Raw genomic sequence first — 19023 nt, 5'->3', positions numbered from 1 at the left:
GCCCAGGAGTATTTATAAATTACTATGCGAGTAACTGATCCCACACGCGTCCAGGAGCCTAAAGAACACCAGCTACTTAAACCGACGAAACTTTTTCCCGCCAAATCAAAGCATGCCGTTTTCAACAGCGTCTTAAAGTAACCGCGTTCAGCCTCGATTAGCAATGGCTCCTCCTAGTATATTCCTTAACGCCACGCCCCTGGATAGAAATCCTGCCTGCTCCACTTAGATCGGCAGGAAGATAAACGTATCTGTAGCCCGACTTCCCAATCGGAATATTCAACACGAACCCTCTTTAATAAGGACAATTATGTGCGATTATTTTTTTTTCTCCTCTTGCAGCAAGAAACAGTTGGAAGGCAACATTTCGATTTTCAGAAATGATCTAGTTCAGGGGTAGGCAACCTCGGCTCTTTTATGACTCATGGACTTCAACTCCCAGAATTCCTGAGTCAGCATAGCTGACTCAGGAATTCTGGGAGTTGAAGTCCATGAGTCATAAAAGAGCCGAGGTTGCCTACCCCTGATCTAGTTTGTTCCGCTGCGTCCAGCTTAAATCTGGAACTCTTCGAGAATGTCGGGTGCTTTAAGTCCTTAATTTACTGTGCCATTTTTAAGCTTTGAGCAACCTATTGCTGCCAAAAATAATGCAGTGATACGCCCGGGGCTCTTTTTTTTTTTTGGACCCTTTTAACGCGATAATCCGCCAACAGCTCAACAATCGGCAACTGCATTAAAGAGAAAAAAAGAGCTACGATCGCAGACGGCTGCCAATCAGCAAAAGACTGGAGGTACCGTAAAGCAGGGAAGGCATTGCCGTGACCATCAAGGCAAGGGAGCCGTAAAAGCAAGCGCGGTGTCGCGGGAGGCTTCAGGAGAGAAAGCAGGAAGTGAGTGACTTTTAATACAAAGGGGGGTGACATTGCCCCCCTTCCCCGTTGCATTACATGTTGCGCGCGCGGGGTGGGGAGGGGGGGGAAAGAGATCGCTGCATGAAAGTTTATGGGGGGGGGAGAGAAGGGAACCCGCAAATCAAGATAATCCTGTTAAACCTTGTTATTCATTTCCTTGTTATTTGTGCAAGTGTCCTGTAAGCCAGAACGGTATTGTGATTCCTATATTACGGAAAGAGAAAACCGGAGTTTCCGTTGAAGAACTAGGGCAGGGGTAGGCAACCTTGGCTCTTTTATGACTCGTGGACTTCAACTCCCAGAATTCCTGAGCCAGCCATGCTGTCTCAGGAATTCTGGGAGTTGAAGTCCACGAGTCATAAAAGAGCCAAGGTTGCCTACCCCTGAACTAGGGGTACTCTACTTCTTGTCCTGATTTGTGGTAGAGATAGGCCAAATTGGACGCCCTTACTTGAGAATAAGCTCCCAATGCAAACAGAATTCGGTGGGCCTTTTTCTGATTAACATTTCAGCTGATGAGCCTCAGTATTCCACAATAGGGAACAATATGGGCTGACTTCACCGCCCTGAGTCCTTCGGGAGAAGGGCGGTATACAAATTAAATTATTAAATTAAATTAAATTAACAAGGACAAGAATACCACACCGAGTACATAAGTAGCAAGGTAATTCCTATTAAGTGTTAAATGCTATCTGTTATTGTTAAATTTAGTTGTAGAACTAATTCTACAGTTTTAGCATAGACTGTTGGAAAGATGGTCTCATGTATGTTTTCTGGAAAGTCATTCTGGAATTTATTTGTAAGGATGGCTGGGACATTGAGTTTAGTAATATATGTGTACAGTGTCCCTTTTCCATAGCACAACCAAGAAAACAAAGGACTGTCCTTTATAGAAAAGGACATATTATGATTTATTACCTAGTGATCATAAGTGTTGTTAAAATTGATAGTCTTCACAACTCACATCAGATACTCTTAGAAATAAACTCCCATGGATTTCAACAGCATGTCGACAAAAGAATTTGGGAGATATTGGGGTGTGGTGGGAAGAAGTAGGTGCTTCTTGATTTAAATGTTAGTCATTATAGATGGCAACACCTAGGCATCCTTGGCTGTTTCTGAAAAAGCTAAGACATTTGTACCTGGTTAGTACTTGGGTGGAATAACACCAGGAACCATGATCTTCTTGACTGAAATACAAAGAAAATTGGAAGAGAGGAATGGCAAAATGCTTTTATGCTGTTGCCGAGAAAACTGCATGGATCTGTCTATTTACAGTACTAATTGTGAGTTAGACTGAGCTCAAAGCAGTCTTTATACTTCATTTTACAAGGTATTAATTTAACTGTCTCCTGCTGTATGAAGTCTATGTGGAGAAGGAAGTGAGTGCTGAAAACAAAGAGGAGATGGATGATGGGAAGGTGAGAAACAGAGACGAGAACTTATGAAAGGCTTTCTAAATATCTTTAGATCCATCTGTCTAATGCTATCTTGCACTTACTGAGGGCATAGTAAAGGAAAATGAAGAAGAACAAGAAGCCGCCACCACCTTCACGAGGAGGCAAGGGGACTGCTGCAGCCAGACAAGTAAGTCATTATACATTTCTTCTAACCTTTGACATGTGGAATCTTTAGGAAGCTCCTGGCACTTGGTTCTGTCACCATCCCTGGGGCTTTGGTGATAGTGGGGAGCTTTTACAATTGTAAGGATGGGTTCTGCCTGTGATCATGCCTTTTTGTTTTACTTTGATTGTGGATGGTTGTTATATAGTTGTATATTAGTTTTTATTGGATTGTGTTTTTTTTAACTTGTTGCGAGCTGCCAGAGTTGCTTAAATGAGATGGGCAGACGTATAAATTGAATAAATAATAATTCCAAAACAATTGGCGCACCATTTGAACACCATTGGCACTGACCAGAAGGCGGCTTTACATCCTGAAGTACATTTAATATTATTGAAAAACAATGTGTACTTATCCTTGGTCCTTGGGAAGGACTCAATAGGTGGGCAAAAATGCCAAATGCAACTTAAACATCCGGCTGACTGCAAGATACCATAATATCTCTTCCAAATCCCTGCTCTCCTATTTTTGTTGCCTATAGGTCAAATCTTCTCTCTCAGGAAACTTTATAGCAGGGGTGTCAAACTGTCAGCCTGCAGGCCAGTTGCATCATACGGAGGCCACGCCCACCCCAGCTCCGGCAATGCAAAAAAAGTTGCAATACGTCATGTCATGTGATGCAGCAAGTTTGACACCCATGTTTTATTTCAATAACATAGGAAATACTGCAGTGCTCATCACTGCCAATTGAAAGTGACATATGCTTTATATTATGAGTTTGGAAAATATGATCTAGTATTTCCTTAAATTGTCCAGCAGAAATCCAAGCATTGATTTCTGCTGTTCCTTGTGCAGGAAGAGATGGCATATTTTATGAAATCTCATACATATCAAACAAGATTCCTAAATTCCTAATCCTAACACAGTGTGACTCTATTGACTCTTAAATGACAGCTTAAATGACAAATAAAGCTTAAATCCCAATACAGCTATGCTTGGAGTTAGTTAAAAAAGCACCACAATATAGTATTTCTTTTTCTTAGGTCCTGAAAAGTTGTTGGAAAAAATCTTAAAATATATTGATGCTGATATTAAATGTCACAGGCCTTTTAATTTAGAGCAGACCTGCCTGAGTTGTAAATGGAAAAGACAATTGATATATTAAAAATAATCAATTAAAAAAGTTTGCTCAGATCAGCTGTTCAGCAGCTACAGTACCAGAGTAACAGCAGTGATTGAGCTGGCAGTGTCAATAAGGTCTGGAGGCATTGGAGACACTCAGCAGCGTACCTTTTGAGACAGGGTGGCTCCTAATGACTACCATTATTATTACAAAAAAATCTTTTGTTGGGACAGTTTTTTACCCAACTTCCCCACATTAACATCTGCAATTTTATGCATATAAACAATAACTACAAAGTTTTCATTAAACCCATCTTTTTTTTTGTACAGCATCCAGCTTTATTAAAAAAACGTTATTAAGATATTTGCTCTCTCACAGAGATGCTAGTTATTTTAGAGATCCTATACCAGATCAAGGGACGCAGTGGCTTAGTGGGTTAGGACACTGAGCTTGTCAATCAGAAGGTCGGCAGTTTGGCGGGTCGAATCCCGAGTGCCTGTTACTAGCCCCAGCTTCTGCCAACCTAGCAGTTCGAAAGCACGTAAAAAGGCAAGTAGAAAAATAGGGACCACTCCGGTGGGAAGGTAACAGGTTCCGTGCGCCTTTGGCGTCTAGTCATGCCGGCCACATGACCACGGAGACGTCCTCGGACAAGTGCTGGCTCTTCGGCTTTGAAACGGAGATGAGCACCGGCCCCTAGAGTTGGAAACGATTAGCACGCATGTGCGGGGGAACCTTTACCTTTATACCAGATCAAGCCATTTTGTTCCCAAAGAAGCCAACTGAGTGCTAGATGGAAGGACTGAGTATATACTCTTTAGCAACTGGTATTTCCTATAGCAGATGAATTAAGCATAATGTTTAATAACTGTTGACAATCTTATGCATGAACTGACCTGTAAGAAAAGTTGGCTACTGATAAGGCTACATTTTGGGATAATGAATTTCACAGTTTAACTCTGTTCTAGATAACAAATTATTTTCTTTTATATGTCCTCAATATCCTTCCCTTGAAATATGAACTAATATTTCCTTATAATAAAATCAGCACCATAAGAATTTATCCATGAAGCAACCTCTAACTTGGTTGAATCCTATTATACAGATGGGTTTGCTTTTGGATTTCTCTCCTGAAAACATGATGGCTGGCGACGGAGAGGATAATCAAGAACTGGAAGCTGAATTGCTGGCCATTGTTGGAGGCCAACCGGATCCCAAAGAAAAGCGAAATGGAAAAAGTAAGTGGACTCTACAGTTATATGAGGTTGTTATGACTTAAAAGTAGTGATTTATGAGGTCTACGAAGTGGATATATGCAAGTTTTTTTAAAATTGCTGCTGGTTTGTTGCATCTTTCTGGAATTTCATTATTAGTATTTTTGTGCTGGTCTCTTCCAAACCAGCTCGAGGTGGCCTACAACAGAAATAAAGATCAGAACAATAAATTGTAAGTAATACAATCTTGAGCTGATTTCACTTTACACCCTCTACACTTAGGACTGCACCGCCACTCATCCCAGCAATATTATTGTTAAATTTGCAGATGATACAACAGTGGTGGGGCTTATCTCCAAGAGGGATGAGTCTGCCTACCGGGATGAGGTGGAGCAGTTGCTCTTGTGGTGCAGAGACAATAATTTGGTTCTCAACACCACTAAGACCAAGGAGCTTATTGCAGGAGGAATAGATCAGACATTTAGCCCCTGATCATCAGCGGAGACTGTGTGGAGCAAGTGGCCAGCTTTAGGTTTCTGGATGTTACCATAAAGGAGGACCTGACCTGGAGTGCTCATGGTATAGCATTGGTTAAGAAGGCCCAACAGAGATTATTTTGGGTCAAGAAGGCCTAGAGGATTATTGGCTGCCCTCTTCTCTCCTCCCCCCCCCCCGGATGAACTGTACAGTTCCCATTGTCTTAGGAAAGCTCAAAATATTCTTAAAGACTCATCTCAACCCGGAGATTCTTTTTTTGAACTATTACCATCTGGCAGATGGTAAAAAAAACCAAAGACAAATAGGCTGAAAAATAGTTTTTATCGCAGAGCTGTAACCATTTAAATACCACTGTATAGTGCAACATTGAAGTGCAATACTAGGGGCAGTGCAATGGCGAATAGAATGTGAACGATGTGTGTATATAATGTATTCTTATTTGTGGTTTTACTTGTGTGTAGTGTGCACAGCACTTAATTTCGTTTTGAGTGACACAATGACAGTAAAGATATTCTATTCACGGCACACGAGAGCGACTGCTGGTTGATGCTGCTACTTTTTCTTTCTTAGCTCCTTTGCCAATGGAAGCTATTGAAAAAATGGCTGCCCTCTGTATGAAGGACTTTGATGAAGAGGTTGGGGTAGAAGAGGAAGATTTAGAAGATGATGATGAACTAATGGTAACAATACCTTGCGATCTAGTAACACCCGGTCAAATGAAAAAAATGTAGTTTGGAACACGATTTAATAACATCTAGGTGCTATGTTATATCGTCAAGAAGCATGCTCTGTAGAGGCAGAAACAAAAATTCTCTTGTTTAAATATCATATGTAGCTTTAACAATATTTAACAATATATTTGCCTGATTTGCAGGCTGAACTAACAGAAGTACTTGAAGAAGATGGCAAGGCCTCAGATGCTGTGGTATCCACTGCCACTAAGGTGCATATTTTCATATCATCTTGGCTTTGTTGTTCTTGCTTACTTTTAAGTTGCAACTCCAAAAAAAAATGTCCCAAAAGGTTCTTTTTCTAAACAGCAACTAGACTTTCTCGGGGGGTTTTCCTTTGAAAATATTTCACTTCTCATCCAAAAAGCTTCTTCAGTTCTAATTAATGAAGTTTCTTGGGTGAGAAGTGAAATATTTTCAAAGGGAAAAAAACCCCAAGAAAGTCCAGTTGCCTTTTAGGAAAAAAAACCTTTGGGACAATCGTGACTGCATGATTAAGAATCTTCATAGAAAATGAGGAAAAAATGTGTTTTATTTTGTACATGCATCACATGAGTTGATCATGAACAGACACCTCTGTGAGATCTTTGATGTAAGTCATCCACGGCTCCCATCTTTCAGAGATCTTATTAAATAATGTTCTTCTCCATCCAGATTTCTTCCAGGCACAGTACTACAAGATCTTGACAGCATTGCTTGGCTAGCCAAGGCTGACATGTACGACTGAGTATCAGTATATCAATGACGCCTGATCCCGAACTGATGGTCAACCTCTCACAGATATTACACAACCTCATGTAGATATTAAACAAGAGGACCAAGGGCATTGGGTCTTGCAGTACTCCAGAAATCAGGGACTCAAACTCTTTCCCCCTCCCCAACACTGACCTTTCACAGAGGAAAGAGGAGAACCACCATAACACTTTGCTTCCCACCCCTATTCTCTGCAGATAGACAGAAAGGATATTGTGCCTGATAATACGGAAGACTGCTGTGCGAACAAGGAGTGCCAGGATTACTGCACCACTCCTGTCCTGGCTCCACTCTTAAGTTATCCTGCCATATCTACAGTAGGCCATGGCCTGAATCATGACTGAGAGAAGTTCCGACAGTCTGTTTCTCCCAGGCCCTGTGTAGCTGCAACCTGACCATCTTCTCAACAGCCTTCCCTCAAAAGGAGAGGTTGAGGATTGGATAAAAAATGTCTAGGATAATTAGAGCTAGTGATGCACTCTTGAGAAGGGGGATGCAATACAGGTAGTCCTCGACTTACAACCATTTGTTCAATGACCATTGAACGATGACCAGAATTACGATGGTGCTGAACAAATGGTGGTTATGACCAGCCGTTCCAACACTTCTCTGGTTATATGATTGCATCTGGGCACTTGGCAACCAGCTCACACTCACATATGTTTGCGGTGCTTTCTGTGCCTTCCTGGCACCTCCCTTGCCACTCTCATGCAGCCTCCCCAGCCCTTGCACCGTTGCATATGGTTGCACACCCTCGCCGTGTTTTTCACGCACCCCATTGCGCCCTCTCCCATCCAGCAGCAGCCCCTTGCCTGCCTGCTTGAAAGCCACCATGGGCTTGCAATTTCCTGCCGGCGTTACCACTGATTCGGTTGTGGGAAGCTGACAGGAAGTTGCCTCACTTAATGACTATGGGATTTGGTTAACAATGACGAACAGAACTGCAGGGATTGTCATCACTAAGAAATGCAGTCACATTCCAGTGCCAGTTGCCGGCATAAGTCAAGGACTCCTGTATTGCCTCTTTCAAGGCTTATGGATCATTCTTCCCCCAAGGAAGTGGATTCTATCTTATGGATCCAATGCCCTGTGACCTCCCTAATCTTGCTAGCTAAGAGGGGAGAGATCTAATAAAAGTGGCTGAGTTAGCACCTGAAACTCCTGTTTACTCAAGAATAACAGGATCAAATCCTTCCAACTAATGAAGCTGACCCTGCTCCATCTGCCCACAATCACACATCTAACACCCTCCCCAAATTCCTAAAAGTCTTGCTGTCAGGCCTCCCAGTCGGCACACTACTCCTCCAGACGCCATCTTAAATGTACTTATGCAGCAATCTTTCCAGCAGCCATATAAAATCCATAGTAATAAATTTTGCCCTAGCTTTTTTCCTCATGTCTAGAAAATGTATGTAACAAAACCCAGGAACAATAAATCATATGTCCCAAGGCAAAGACTATAACAGTAATTTGAATTAAAGCAATAAGAATACCAGAAGTAAAAAGCTCATCTAAAAGGCAATCTGAAGGCATGTTTGAGCAGTTCTGCAAATTTCTGGGTAGACAAAAATAAACTACAAAGGGAGAACAGCATTTTTTTTTGAAGAGTGTATAGTTTTGATTCCAAGTTAGTACCCTGTCCTGTTGTTTTTTTCCCCCAGGAATATGATTTTCCTTCTCTTTTATATTGCTGTTTATGGTTTATTGCTGGAGGGGGAAGGACATGAGCATATGAACATAACCTGGGACTCCTGGGTTTGACCTCAGATGTACACTATGCCAGAGTAACTCTTCTGCAGTTGAACTAATGTTGGTTTTCAGTAAGAAATAAGGTTTGGTGTTCTGCTTTGCCAGGAACACAGTGCTCCAGCTGCTTCCAGCACATCTGAATCCATTTTGCTGGAAAGACTGGCTATGTACAAGGTTGCAATTGCTAATGCAAAAGAAGCTGGGGAAAATTCCAAAATGCGTCGCTATGAAAGAGGCCTCAAAGTAAGTCACTGAATATTTGCTGGGATAGATGTATTAGATCTTTAGTGTTTCTTAATAACATTAATAGGAAGCTTGTGCTGGAAAGTACTTTCACGCCTAATACTTTGTGTTGTGAAAGTACTTCCATTGGAAGCCATCTTTAATCGTCATCATTTTGTGTTTCATTGCCTAGCAGTACGAGGATGTCTTTTTTTTTTTAGTGCCAGCTTTGAGAGTGGCAAGTGAATGTCAGCTCTATACAGGATACTAGAGTACAGTAGTGATACGGTTAGTTATTGGGATCTTACCTGATCTAAGAATTAAAACCTCTACAGACCTTGGCAAGATGCAGAACTTATGGAAAGACCTGGGTAACGTTTACAAGAATCTTGGAGGTACTAACAAAGCTATAGCAGATATGGCCAGAGGGAGGAAACCCAAGATAAAGATGAAACTTTGACAGATATGGAAAGTATCACTTGAATAGCTGATAAATGAAATGGGAAATGTTTTTTTCTTAACTTCAGTGGTAAATAATCATTGTTTCCCATGAGGATTTTATAATGTTCCAGTCATTCCTGTCTTGAAGATTCTTTTGGGTGGGTAAAGGATGTGAGTGTTACAAACCTTGTCCTTTGACTGGGGGCATACTCAATTTAAGGATGAACCTGCAAGGTGCTGTTATTATATGAAGTTTTTTCCCCCCAGACTCTAGAAAACCTACTGATCTCTGTAAGGAAAGGCAAAAAGATCGATGAAGATGAGATTCCTCCACCAGTAGCTACAGGAAAGAGTAGTAATTGCCAGCAGGCTGCTTCTTTGAAGACCACTCCAACCTCACAACCCTCCACACCAGAAGAAAGTGAAGTGTTAACCAATCACTTTACTCCAGAGCCACCAGCTGCAGCCCTTGAACAATCACCATCTAAATCATCCCCTGGGTCACAACTTCCTCCCAAAGTTCCACCACCAAAATTTCCAAAGCCAAAGATTTCTTCAACAACTGATCCACCCCTCAAATCCTCAGAAACACTACTGGAAACATCTGCCCCAACAGCATCTTCCCTTTCGTCAGGTTGGTACTGAATATGACCCAACTTACGGTGACCAAGAGAGGAAAGGTGTGATTTGTATGGAGAAATAGGATTTTCTGCAGTGGAAATGGATCCTAAAGTTCAGTTTAGCTTTGTATCAGACCCCGTCCGACGAATCACCCAAAGATTGAAACCGGAACGGGAGCTGGTTCTTCCAAGCTGTGTTTATTATCCGCATAAACGTTCGCTCAAAGACAAATGAAGTCAGCGTTGACTTTACAGCACAGTCAACGCTGTTAAATAACCGACAAGGCTAACTCCCACCACCACACCCTTAATTACACCACCACGCCCCCACCCTACTTAAACCCCACCTCCCATGGTTCCCTCCTTTTGGCTCCCGTCCCACCACCAATGCAGCCGGTAAGTCACCCCCCAGCCTAAACCTCCCTCCTTTTCCCCAGAGTTCTGCCTTGACTCTTCATTCCCTTCACCACCCCAGACCGCCGCGAGCTGCTCGCTAAACCCCTTCCCGGCCCACCGGTTGTCTCCATCACCCCCTGACCCACCCAGGCACCCATTCTTGCCCTGCGGCTCGGGCGCTGGGCAGCCACCGCCTCGTTCTTCGTACAGCCCCTTCCCGGCCTGTAAGCAGCTTCTGGAGCCCGGCTGGCTGGTCCGCGGCCTCCCCAGCTGACAGGCGGCCCGCCGCTGCGCCGTTCCTCTCGCTGTCCCAGTCCCCGATCCGTTGGAGTTGCGTGGGCGTGGCCATCCGTCTCTGGAACCCGGCAGCATGGTGACGAGACAAGGAGGCCTGCGAACGGCCCTGCGGCCTGGTAAGTTGCTCCGGGCGGTTACCGGGTCGCTGGGGAGGGCCGCGTGCTGACCCGGCCCTCCGGATGACGACGGGCGACGGCGGGAGGCTTTGGGGCCTGGGGGTTTGCTGCGGCGTGTTGGGGGTTTGCTTCCGGCGTGCTGGGGAGGGCCGAATGCCGTCCTGGCCCTCCGGGAGACGACGGTCGCCGGCGGGGGGCTTCGGGGCCTGACGGGGTGCTCTGCGGGAGCCTGGCAGCCTGGTGGGTCACCCCGCGGCCCGTCCGAATGTCGGGCGCGCTCGGCCCGACATGCCGCCCCCCCTACCAAGGGTCCTCCTGCAGATGTAGAAAGCAGGGTTATAGCATCATTCACTGTGCACACACCCCCATGACCCCCACCCCCCGGCCTGCCAGGGTGGGCTCGGTGGAATGCCCGGATCAAACGTGGAGCATGGACATCCTCCCGCGACACCCACGTCGCCTCCTCCACCGGGTACCCCTTCCACCGAAGGAGATATTGTAGGGCGCCCCTCCGCACTCTGGAGTCCAAGACCTCCTGCACCTCATATTGGTCGGCGTGAACCGGTCCGGGACCCCCCTCCCCTGCTGCCGCGGTAGCCGCTGGAGCAGGTTTCAGCAGGCTACTATGGAACACCGGGTGGACCTTACCCAAAAACTTAGACAACCGCAGCCGCACCGTTACCGGGTTTACCACCTGCACCACCCGGAACGGCCCGAGGTATTTGGGTCCTAGCTTACGGCACGGGACCTGTAACCGTAAATACTTGGTGGACAAGTAAACCAGGTCCCCCACCCGCGGTGTAGCGAAGGGTTTTCGTTTTTTGTCCGCCTGTGCTTTGGTCGCCACGGCGGACCGATCCAACGCTTCCTTCGCTGCCCCCCAGGCAGCCGTGATTTGACGCATCCAGTCAAGCGGTGAGCACGAAGACGCCTCTTCCTGAGGGCATTCACTGAAGGGAACGAACTCGTGACCAGTGACCACCCGATATGGAGAGAAGCCAGTACTACTGTGAACTGCGTTATTGTATGCGACTTCAGCAAGCGCTATCAGGTCTACCCAGTCCGTCTGCCGGAAAGAAACATAGCTCCGTAAGTAGCGTTCAACAGCAGCGTTGGCTCGTTCTGCAGCCCCGTTGGTGCTGGGATGATAGGCGGTACTCAATCCCTGGGACGAGCCAATATGACGCAGGAACTCTCTCCAAAACCGGGCTGTGAATTGCACCCCTCTATCCGAAATCACACGCCGCGGCACTCCATGCAGTCGGTATACTTGCGTGAGGAACAACCAAGCTAAGCGACGGGCTGATGGTAACCCCTTACACGGGACAAAGTGTGCCTGTTTAGAAAACAGGTCAACCACTGTCCAGATAACGGTGTGACCCTTACTCTCCGGGAGGTCCACAACGAAGTCCATGGCGACGTCCTGCCAAGGCCGGGTTGGGTCAGCTACCTGTTGCAACAACCCCAAAGGCTTCCCAACTTGGGGCTTTGTAGTGGCACAAATATGGCAACGCCGTACGTACTGCTCGATGTCACTTTTCATGCGAGGCCACCAGAATTGACGACGTGCCAGATGTAAGGTTTTCACAAACCCGAAATGTCCCGCCTGTTTGGCGTCGTGACACCCATGCAGAACGCGTGGCCGCACGGTTTCGGGCACATACAGTCGTGTTCCATGCCACGCTAAACCGTCCCGCATAGTCAATAGTCCCGGGTTACTCCGCAACCAGGCATCCTCCTGCAATGTCCTTTGGATGGCCTGGTTCAAATTCTCCCCCGATACCTGTCTAGCACTCTCCGAACCAATCCCCTCGGTTGCCAGTGTCGGGATGAGTGCCTGCACCACCTCCTCCCTCTTGCTGTCAAACTGAGGCATGCGCGACAAGGCATCTGCCAGAAAGTTCCGACCCCCCGGCACATACTTCAGCACAAAACGGAAGCGACGGAAGTATAAGGCCCATCGGACATGTTTAGGCGACAAGCGACGAGGAGTTTGTAGGGCTTCCAGGTTTTTATGGTCCGTCCACAGTTCGAACGGACGGGAGGCCCCCTCCAGAAGATGTCGCCAGGTTTCCAAAGCCCAACGGACCGCATACGCCTCCTTCTCCCACACCGCCCAGGCCCGTTCGGTGGGAGTCAGTTTCTTAGAGGCATAAGCACACGGCTGCAGGACCCCAGCACTGTTCCGCTGAAGGAGGACGGCCCCAAGAGCAACATCGCTCGCATCCGCCTGTACAACATAAGCCAGCTTGGGGTCAGGATGTCTCAGAACGGGCTCTTTAGCAAAGATGGACTTCAGTTCCTCGAACGCCCGCTGACACGCGATGGACCACTCCAATTTCAACCCCGGACGCGGCCGTGTCTTCAACTGTCGTGTGCGCAGTAGATCTGTTAACGGCAGGGCGATAGCTGCGAAACGTGGGATGAATTGTCTATAGAAGCTGGCAAAGCCAAGGAAACTTTGCAACTGTCGCCGAGTCTGCGGAGCCTGCCACTGTTGAATGGCCTGTACCTTTTTAGGGTCCATCTCCACCCCCGCCGCCGATATACGATACCCAAGGTAGTCCAGCTGGGCCTTATGGAACTCACACTTGGACAGTTTAACATAGAGCTGCGCTTCCAGCAGTCTTGACAACACCTGCCGCACAAGGAGCACATGCTCCTCCAATGTGTCCGAGTAAATCAGGATGTCGTCTAAGTATACCAAAACACCCCGATACAGGAACTCATGCAGGACCTGATTGATCAATTGCATGAACACAGCGGGAGCTCCCTGTAGGCCAAATGGCATCACGCGGAACTGAAAACTGCCAAGAGGACAATTAAATGCGGTCTTCCATTCGTCCCCGGCTTTGATCCTCACCCGGTAATAGGCTTCCCTGAGGTCCAACTTGGTGAATACCCGGCCTGTCGCCAAATGGGCCAGCATGTCCTTCATCAAAGGAAGGGGATAGAGGTGCTCCACGCACACCGCATTAACCCCCCGGTAGTCCACACACAAACGCAAGCCCCCATCCTTTTTTTCACGAAAAAGAACTGGCGCCGCCACCCGGGATCGTGCTGGTTGAATAAATCCTCTTTCCAAGTTCTTATCTATGTACCGCCGTAACTCCTGCATCTCTTTTGGAGACATGGCGTACATACGGGGCTTAGGTAGTCTGGCCCCAGGTTCGAACTCAATAGCACAATCCGTCGGCCGATGGGGTGGTAACGAATCGCACTCCCGCTCATCGAAGACGTCCATTAAATCCGAGTAGTCCCGGGGTACGTGCACCTTCGAATCATCCGTGACCCCGCAAACCTTCTCCCGCGTCCCCGTGTCCTCCGGCCCCAGGAAGGAATGGTGGAGAGGGGGCTCGGGGCCCAGACCCACCCGAAGATGACGACTACCCCCCTCCCACCAAATCGTGGGGCCCCATTTATCAAGCCACGTAAGGCCCAGAATAAGAGCTGACTTACTATCAGACCCCGTCCGACGAATCACCCAAAGATTGAAACCGGAACGGGAGCTGGTTCTTCCAAGCTGTGTTTATTATCCGCATAAACGTTCGCTCAAAGACAAATGAAGTCAGCGTTGACTTTACAGCACAGTCAACGCTGTTAAATAACCGACAAGGCTACCTCCCACCACCACACCCTTAATTACACCACCACGCCCCCACCCTACTTAAACCCCACCTCCCATGGTTCCCTCCTTTTGGCTCCCGTCCCACCACCAATGCAGCCGGTAAGTTACCCCCCAGCCTAAACCTCCCTCCTTTTCCCCAGAGTTCTGCCTTGCCTCTTCATTCCCTTCACCACCCCAGACCGCCGCGAGCTGCTCGCTAAACCCCTTCCCGGCCCACCGGTTGTCTCCATCACCCCCTGACCCACCCAGGCACCCATTCTTGCCCTGCGGCTCGGGCGCTGGGCAGCCACCGCCTCGTTCTTCGTACAGCCCCTTCCCGGCCTGTAAGCAGCTTCTGGAGCCCGGCTGGCTGGTCCGCGGCCTCCCCAGCTGACAGGCGGCCCGCCGCTGCGCCGTTCCTCTCGCTGTCCCAGTCCCCGATCCGTTGGAGTTGCGTGGGCGTGGCCATCCGTCTCTGGAACCCGGCAGCATGGTGACGAGACAAGGAGGCCTGCGAACGGCCCTGCGGCCTGGTAAGTTGCTCCGGGCGGTTACCGGGTCGCTGGGGAGGGCCGCGTGCTGACCCGGCCCTCCGGATGACGACGGGCGACGGCGGGAGGCTTTGGGGCCTGGGGGTTTGCTGCGGCGTGCTGGGGGTTTGCTTCCGGCGTGCTGGGGAGGGCCGAATGCCGTCCTGGCCCTCCGGGAGACGACGGTCGCCGGCGGGGGGCTTCGGGGCCTGACGGGGTGCTCTGCGGGAGCCTGGCAGCCTGGTGGGTCACCCCGCGGCCCGTCCGAATGTCGGGCGCGCTCGGCCCGACACTTTGATTCTGGATCCAGTACTGTTTTTAAGGAGTTAGGTATAAGGTAGTTCAAAGGACTAAAATGCCACAAGAAAGTGACAAGCTTTCTAGCTCTCCAAAATCTCTGTCATCTCAGCCCAAAAACTAGGAAAGGAGAAAAAGCAATAGAGAAACCTGTCAATTTTACCGGGTATCATGACTGTGAGGTCGATATGTCAACTGTCCCACTCAGTCATCTAGTAAAGAAAGAGATGCAGCCATGACACCATAGCAGATTCTCCAGGTTGGAAATTCCAGACTGACAAATTGAATTATACAGAAGAGCTGTAAGAAGAAGGGAGATTTAGGTATAATCCCGTTGATGCTCATTCGGTCATGAATATAAAACAGAAATAAATCTGTAAAGGAAAATTAGAATACAGAATAATTACAATAAGATGTTTTGCAGGACTTAGAGATCTCTGGATTAATATTTATACAAGCTAAGTACTTGTAATAGATATATAGGAGAGCTCTCTCTCTCTCTCTCTCTCTCTCTCTCTCTCTCTCTCTCTCTCTCTCTCTCTCTCTCTCTCTCTCTCTCTCTCTCTCTCATGTCTAGCTGTATTACTTTACTTTAGGACCATTATCCATTATTCGTGTTAGGGTCTTTTCTGTTAATGTTCAGCACCTTAATGTCTGAGATTTAGATTTGATTTAATCTTCCTTGCATCGTTTTGAATTGCCTTGAACCTAATTTAGCATTAATTTTGTGTATAGCTAGGATTCTTCAGTTAGTTGCACCAGGCTAGGTGTAGCCAAGATACAACATGCTTTTTATTCGTTGACTAGGTCTGCTAAAAGCAAGTGAAAGGATTAAAAAGGATAGAATCAAAGCAAGCTTTATTTTTGTTCTTCTCAGATCCCATGCATTTGATGTCTCGTGTTTGATACAAACCACTTAAAAAAATCTGTTGCCAATCATAAACCTTTGAAGTTGGGCCAGAGCATAAATCACAGTAAAACCTTGTGCTAATATTTTCTTGTGGCAGGGTATAGCCTTAGCAGAACCACTGAGATCCGAAGAATAGCTTATGTACTCATGGCATATTCTTAAGCCACTATTCCTCTTGGCAAGTTGCTTTTGAAACAGAGGTGATTTTTGAAAAGCCTCTGACATAGTTCATGATGGGCTGTCAATCAAATGCGGTGGGAATAGAGACATACAGTTCTTGGAACAAATCACTGAGGGTCTCTTACTCAGATCTCTTCATCTGATCACTTTGATAGGGAAGGTAGCATTGTAATCGCCACTAGTTTCTGATCCGTTGTATCAGATCTGTATTTTATGCAGCTTTTCTCACACCAAGTATAAACTTGTATGCCACAGTACAAGTAGATAAGTAAATTGCGAATACATGTATCGTAATAGTGACTTGTGCAAATATTTATATATTTCTTGATTAAAGTATAGAAGCTGGAAAGCATAATAACATGTCTCTCACACAAGTAATTTTTGACTCTTCGCATCAGCCCCAGAAGTTTTCCAAAAAGTGCTTTCTTTCCTATGGCTGAGCAGTCACCCAGCTGATTTTGAGTCTACGTTGGGACTAGAATTCACAATCTTCAAGTTTCTAACTCCATGTCTTAACTTTTACACCGAACTGGCTCTACACTTAGATGCTTACAATTATAAGCTGATTAGTCACTGATAACTGACTCAATCAATATTTTTATTTCACATGCAGTGAAAGAAAAAAATTAGAAAAAGTAAAAGGATATAAAAAGCAGTTATTTCTAACTGTTTTTATGGTTTTAACTGATGTTGTTCACCACCCAGTGTCAATTGGATTGAGATGGGCGATTACAGAGATTGAATGAATAAATAAATTGGATAGCTACCTTTAATTTTTCCTCCCCTTTTTTCCCTCCTCCCTGCATGCTTTATTAATTTAAAGATGGAAAATTCTGTGAAGGTTTTTATAATGGTTTTATTAAACATTGTATTTAAGCAGATATAAACTAATGCAGACTACAAAAAATAAAAGAAAATAAAAAGAAAAAATAGTGCAAAAAAGAATACCCAAAAGAAAAAAAGAAAAGGAAAATAGGAATAAGAAAGAGAAGAAATATCTAAAGAAGTGACTTCCTCCATACAATCAGGATAAACAATTTTATTGCTTTCTGTAAAAATACAACAATCTCTTCATCCTCTATCTCATCCCTTACCTATAAACAAATCCTTAAAACCTTGTCATTCAGTGAGCAAAAGTCCATGAAGGAAAATTTTATAAAGTTACCTATGATCACGGACCTTGTATAACCTGAAATTCAACACATGTTAATTCAACTTTTTTTGGGCTGGAGGAGTTGGATGCTCCTTCACGTGAGGCAAACTCTGGGGTCGTGCCAGTGTGGCTCTAATTGGGCCCCATACATTCTGCTCCCTCCTTGCCCATCTCATGATCTATATTTTTATTGTGATTAGATACAATATTTCTTAGGATTTTTAATGTAAGCCACCCAGAGTTGCTTCGTATCAAGATGGGTGACAAACAGATTTAATCATCAAACGAACTGCAAGGCTGAGAAAGGCCTGCTTGCCTGCCGGGCCTTCCCCACTCTGTGAGCCTTGCGGTTCATGCAGTGTGGGGAGCTTGAATCGGACTCCTACTGGACCGCGACTCAGGAGCCTGGAGTTTTGAAGCACCAGAATTAGTATTTGGGGGTAACTTAATTTTTTGTGAGCTCAGGTTATCTTCTGTGCAGAGTAGAAGTGCATGCACATACATGTACTTGTTCAATAGAGTGCATGCACATACATGCGCCCTTAAGTGGGTACATAGATTGCGACAGCATCTCTCTTTGTCCTCAGATGCTCCAAACTCCAGCACTCAAGCTGTCCTGCAAGCCAGAATACGGGAATATAAACTGGCCGCCCTGCATTCTAAGCAAGAAGGCGACATGGAAATGGCCACCAAATATTACCGCCTGGCAAAGGTAGGTGTGTTATACCCTGCTGGATAGTTTAAGTATACAGTGAATTAGACTTTAATGTGGCTTGCTTGGCTTGGCATAACATGGGAATCCAGCTGCAATATTTTATAATCCATGTGTGAGCCAGTCAGGACTTGATGAATAAAGTATAATTTTACAGAAAGATATAAACCAGACCAATATATGGGACATGAACAAAAGCAAGAATCTGTATAGATTGGGTTTTGGTCTGTATTCTGGGATGGCTCATATTCAGGTATATCCCTTGATTCTGATGTCTGTGAAGATTCTCAGTCATCCAGGTCACGGTCGTGCTTTTTCAGGAGGCAACTGGACTTTCTTGTTTTTCTTTGGAGACGTTTCGCTTCTCATCCAAGAAGCTTCTTCAGCTCTGATGGGATGGTGGGAAATGGAAGCATTTATACTCCTTGCAGACAGCTGGTCATTTGCATTCCTTTAAAGAGTCATTGAGGCCATTTTGGAGGTCCTCAGGGTCACCTGAGTAGTGCGAATGTGTGTGGAGCTTTCTTGGCTGCAGGATGTTTTCTGCCCTGTGTCCCTTCATTGTTGAAGACAGGCACAGGCTGTTGGGGATGAATCTGTCTTGTCTGCATCTCAAACCGAAGCGCAAATTTGATTCCGATTTGAGTCACTTAGGGCTGACATCCCTAAAATTAGAAGGATGCCTTTGCCCGAATTATCCGGTTTTTATGGCAACCATGCAAAAGCAGCCATTCAGATAAGAGCTTATGTAGTATTTTGGCTTAGAGAAAGTCTGTGTCTCTAGCCTCTGAACCGTAATTCTACTTTCATATTTTCCCCTTTGGATAACAAGGATCTGTCTGGTGGGCTGGTAGTACAGATAACAGAGATAATGAATGAGGAATGTTTCTGCCTCGTGAAGCCAGGAAAAATTACTTGATGGAGAAACTGTAGGTAGGATATAAAGCAACTGCTGTATTTCCTCTCTTTCTTGGCAACTTCTCTGATCCACCTTCTTATG

General features: G+C 46.0%; 1 protein-coding gene across 1 annotated transcript in view; it reads left to right on the top strand.

The window, feature by feature from the left end:
• The first annotated feature begins 547 nt into the window (after window positions 1-547).
• The window catches only part of CC2D1A (coiled-coil and C2 domain containing 1A), a 79678-nt gene continuing 61202 nt past the window's right edge, over window positions 548-19023 (top strand). The window contains exons 1-8 of the mRNA XM_081320339.1: window positions 548-890; window positions 2382-2498; window positions 4703-4835; window positions 5880-5989; window positions 6184-6252; window positions 8648-8785; window positions 9473-9839; window positions 17899-18023. Of these exons, the coding sequence (XP_081176465.1) occupies window positions 2433-2498; window positions 4703-4835; window positions 5880-5989; window positions 6184-6252; window positions 8648-8785; window positions 9473-9839; window positions 17899-18023 (1008 nt within the window). The 5' untranslated portion in view covers window positions 548-890; window positions 2382-2432. The remainder of the gene's footprint in view (window positions 891-2381; window positions 2499-4702; window positions 4836-5879; window positions 5990-6183; window positions 6253-8647; window positions 8786-9472; window positions 9840-17898; window positions 18024-19023) is intronic.

The sequence above is a fragment of the Vipera berus genome (assembly GCF_964194415.1).
Source record: "Vipera berus genome assembly, chromosome: 2".
Lineage (NCBI taxonomy): Eukaryota > Metazoa > Chordata > Lepidosauria > Squamata > Viperidae > Vipera > Vipera berus.
Note: the sequence above shows the minus strand (reverse complement) of the source record. Positions and strands in the feature narration are given on the sequence as shown.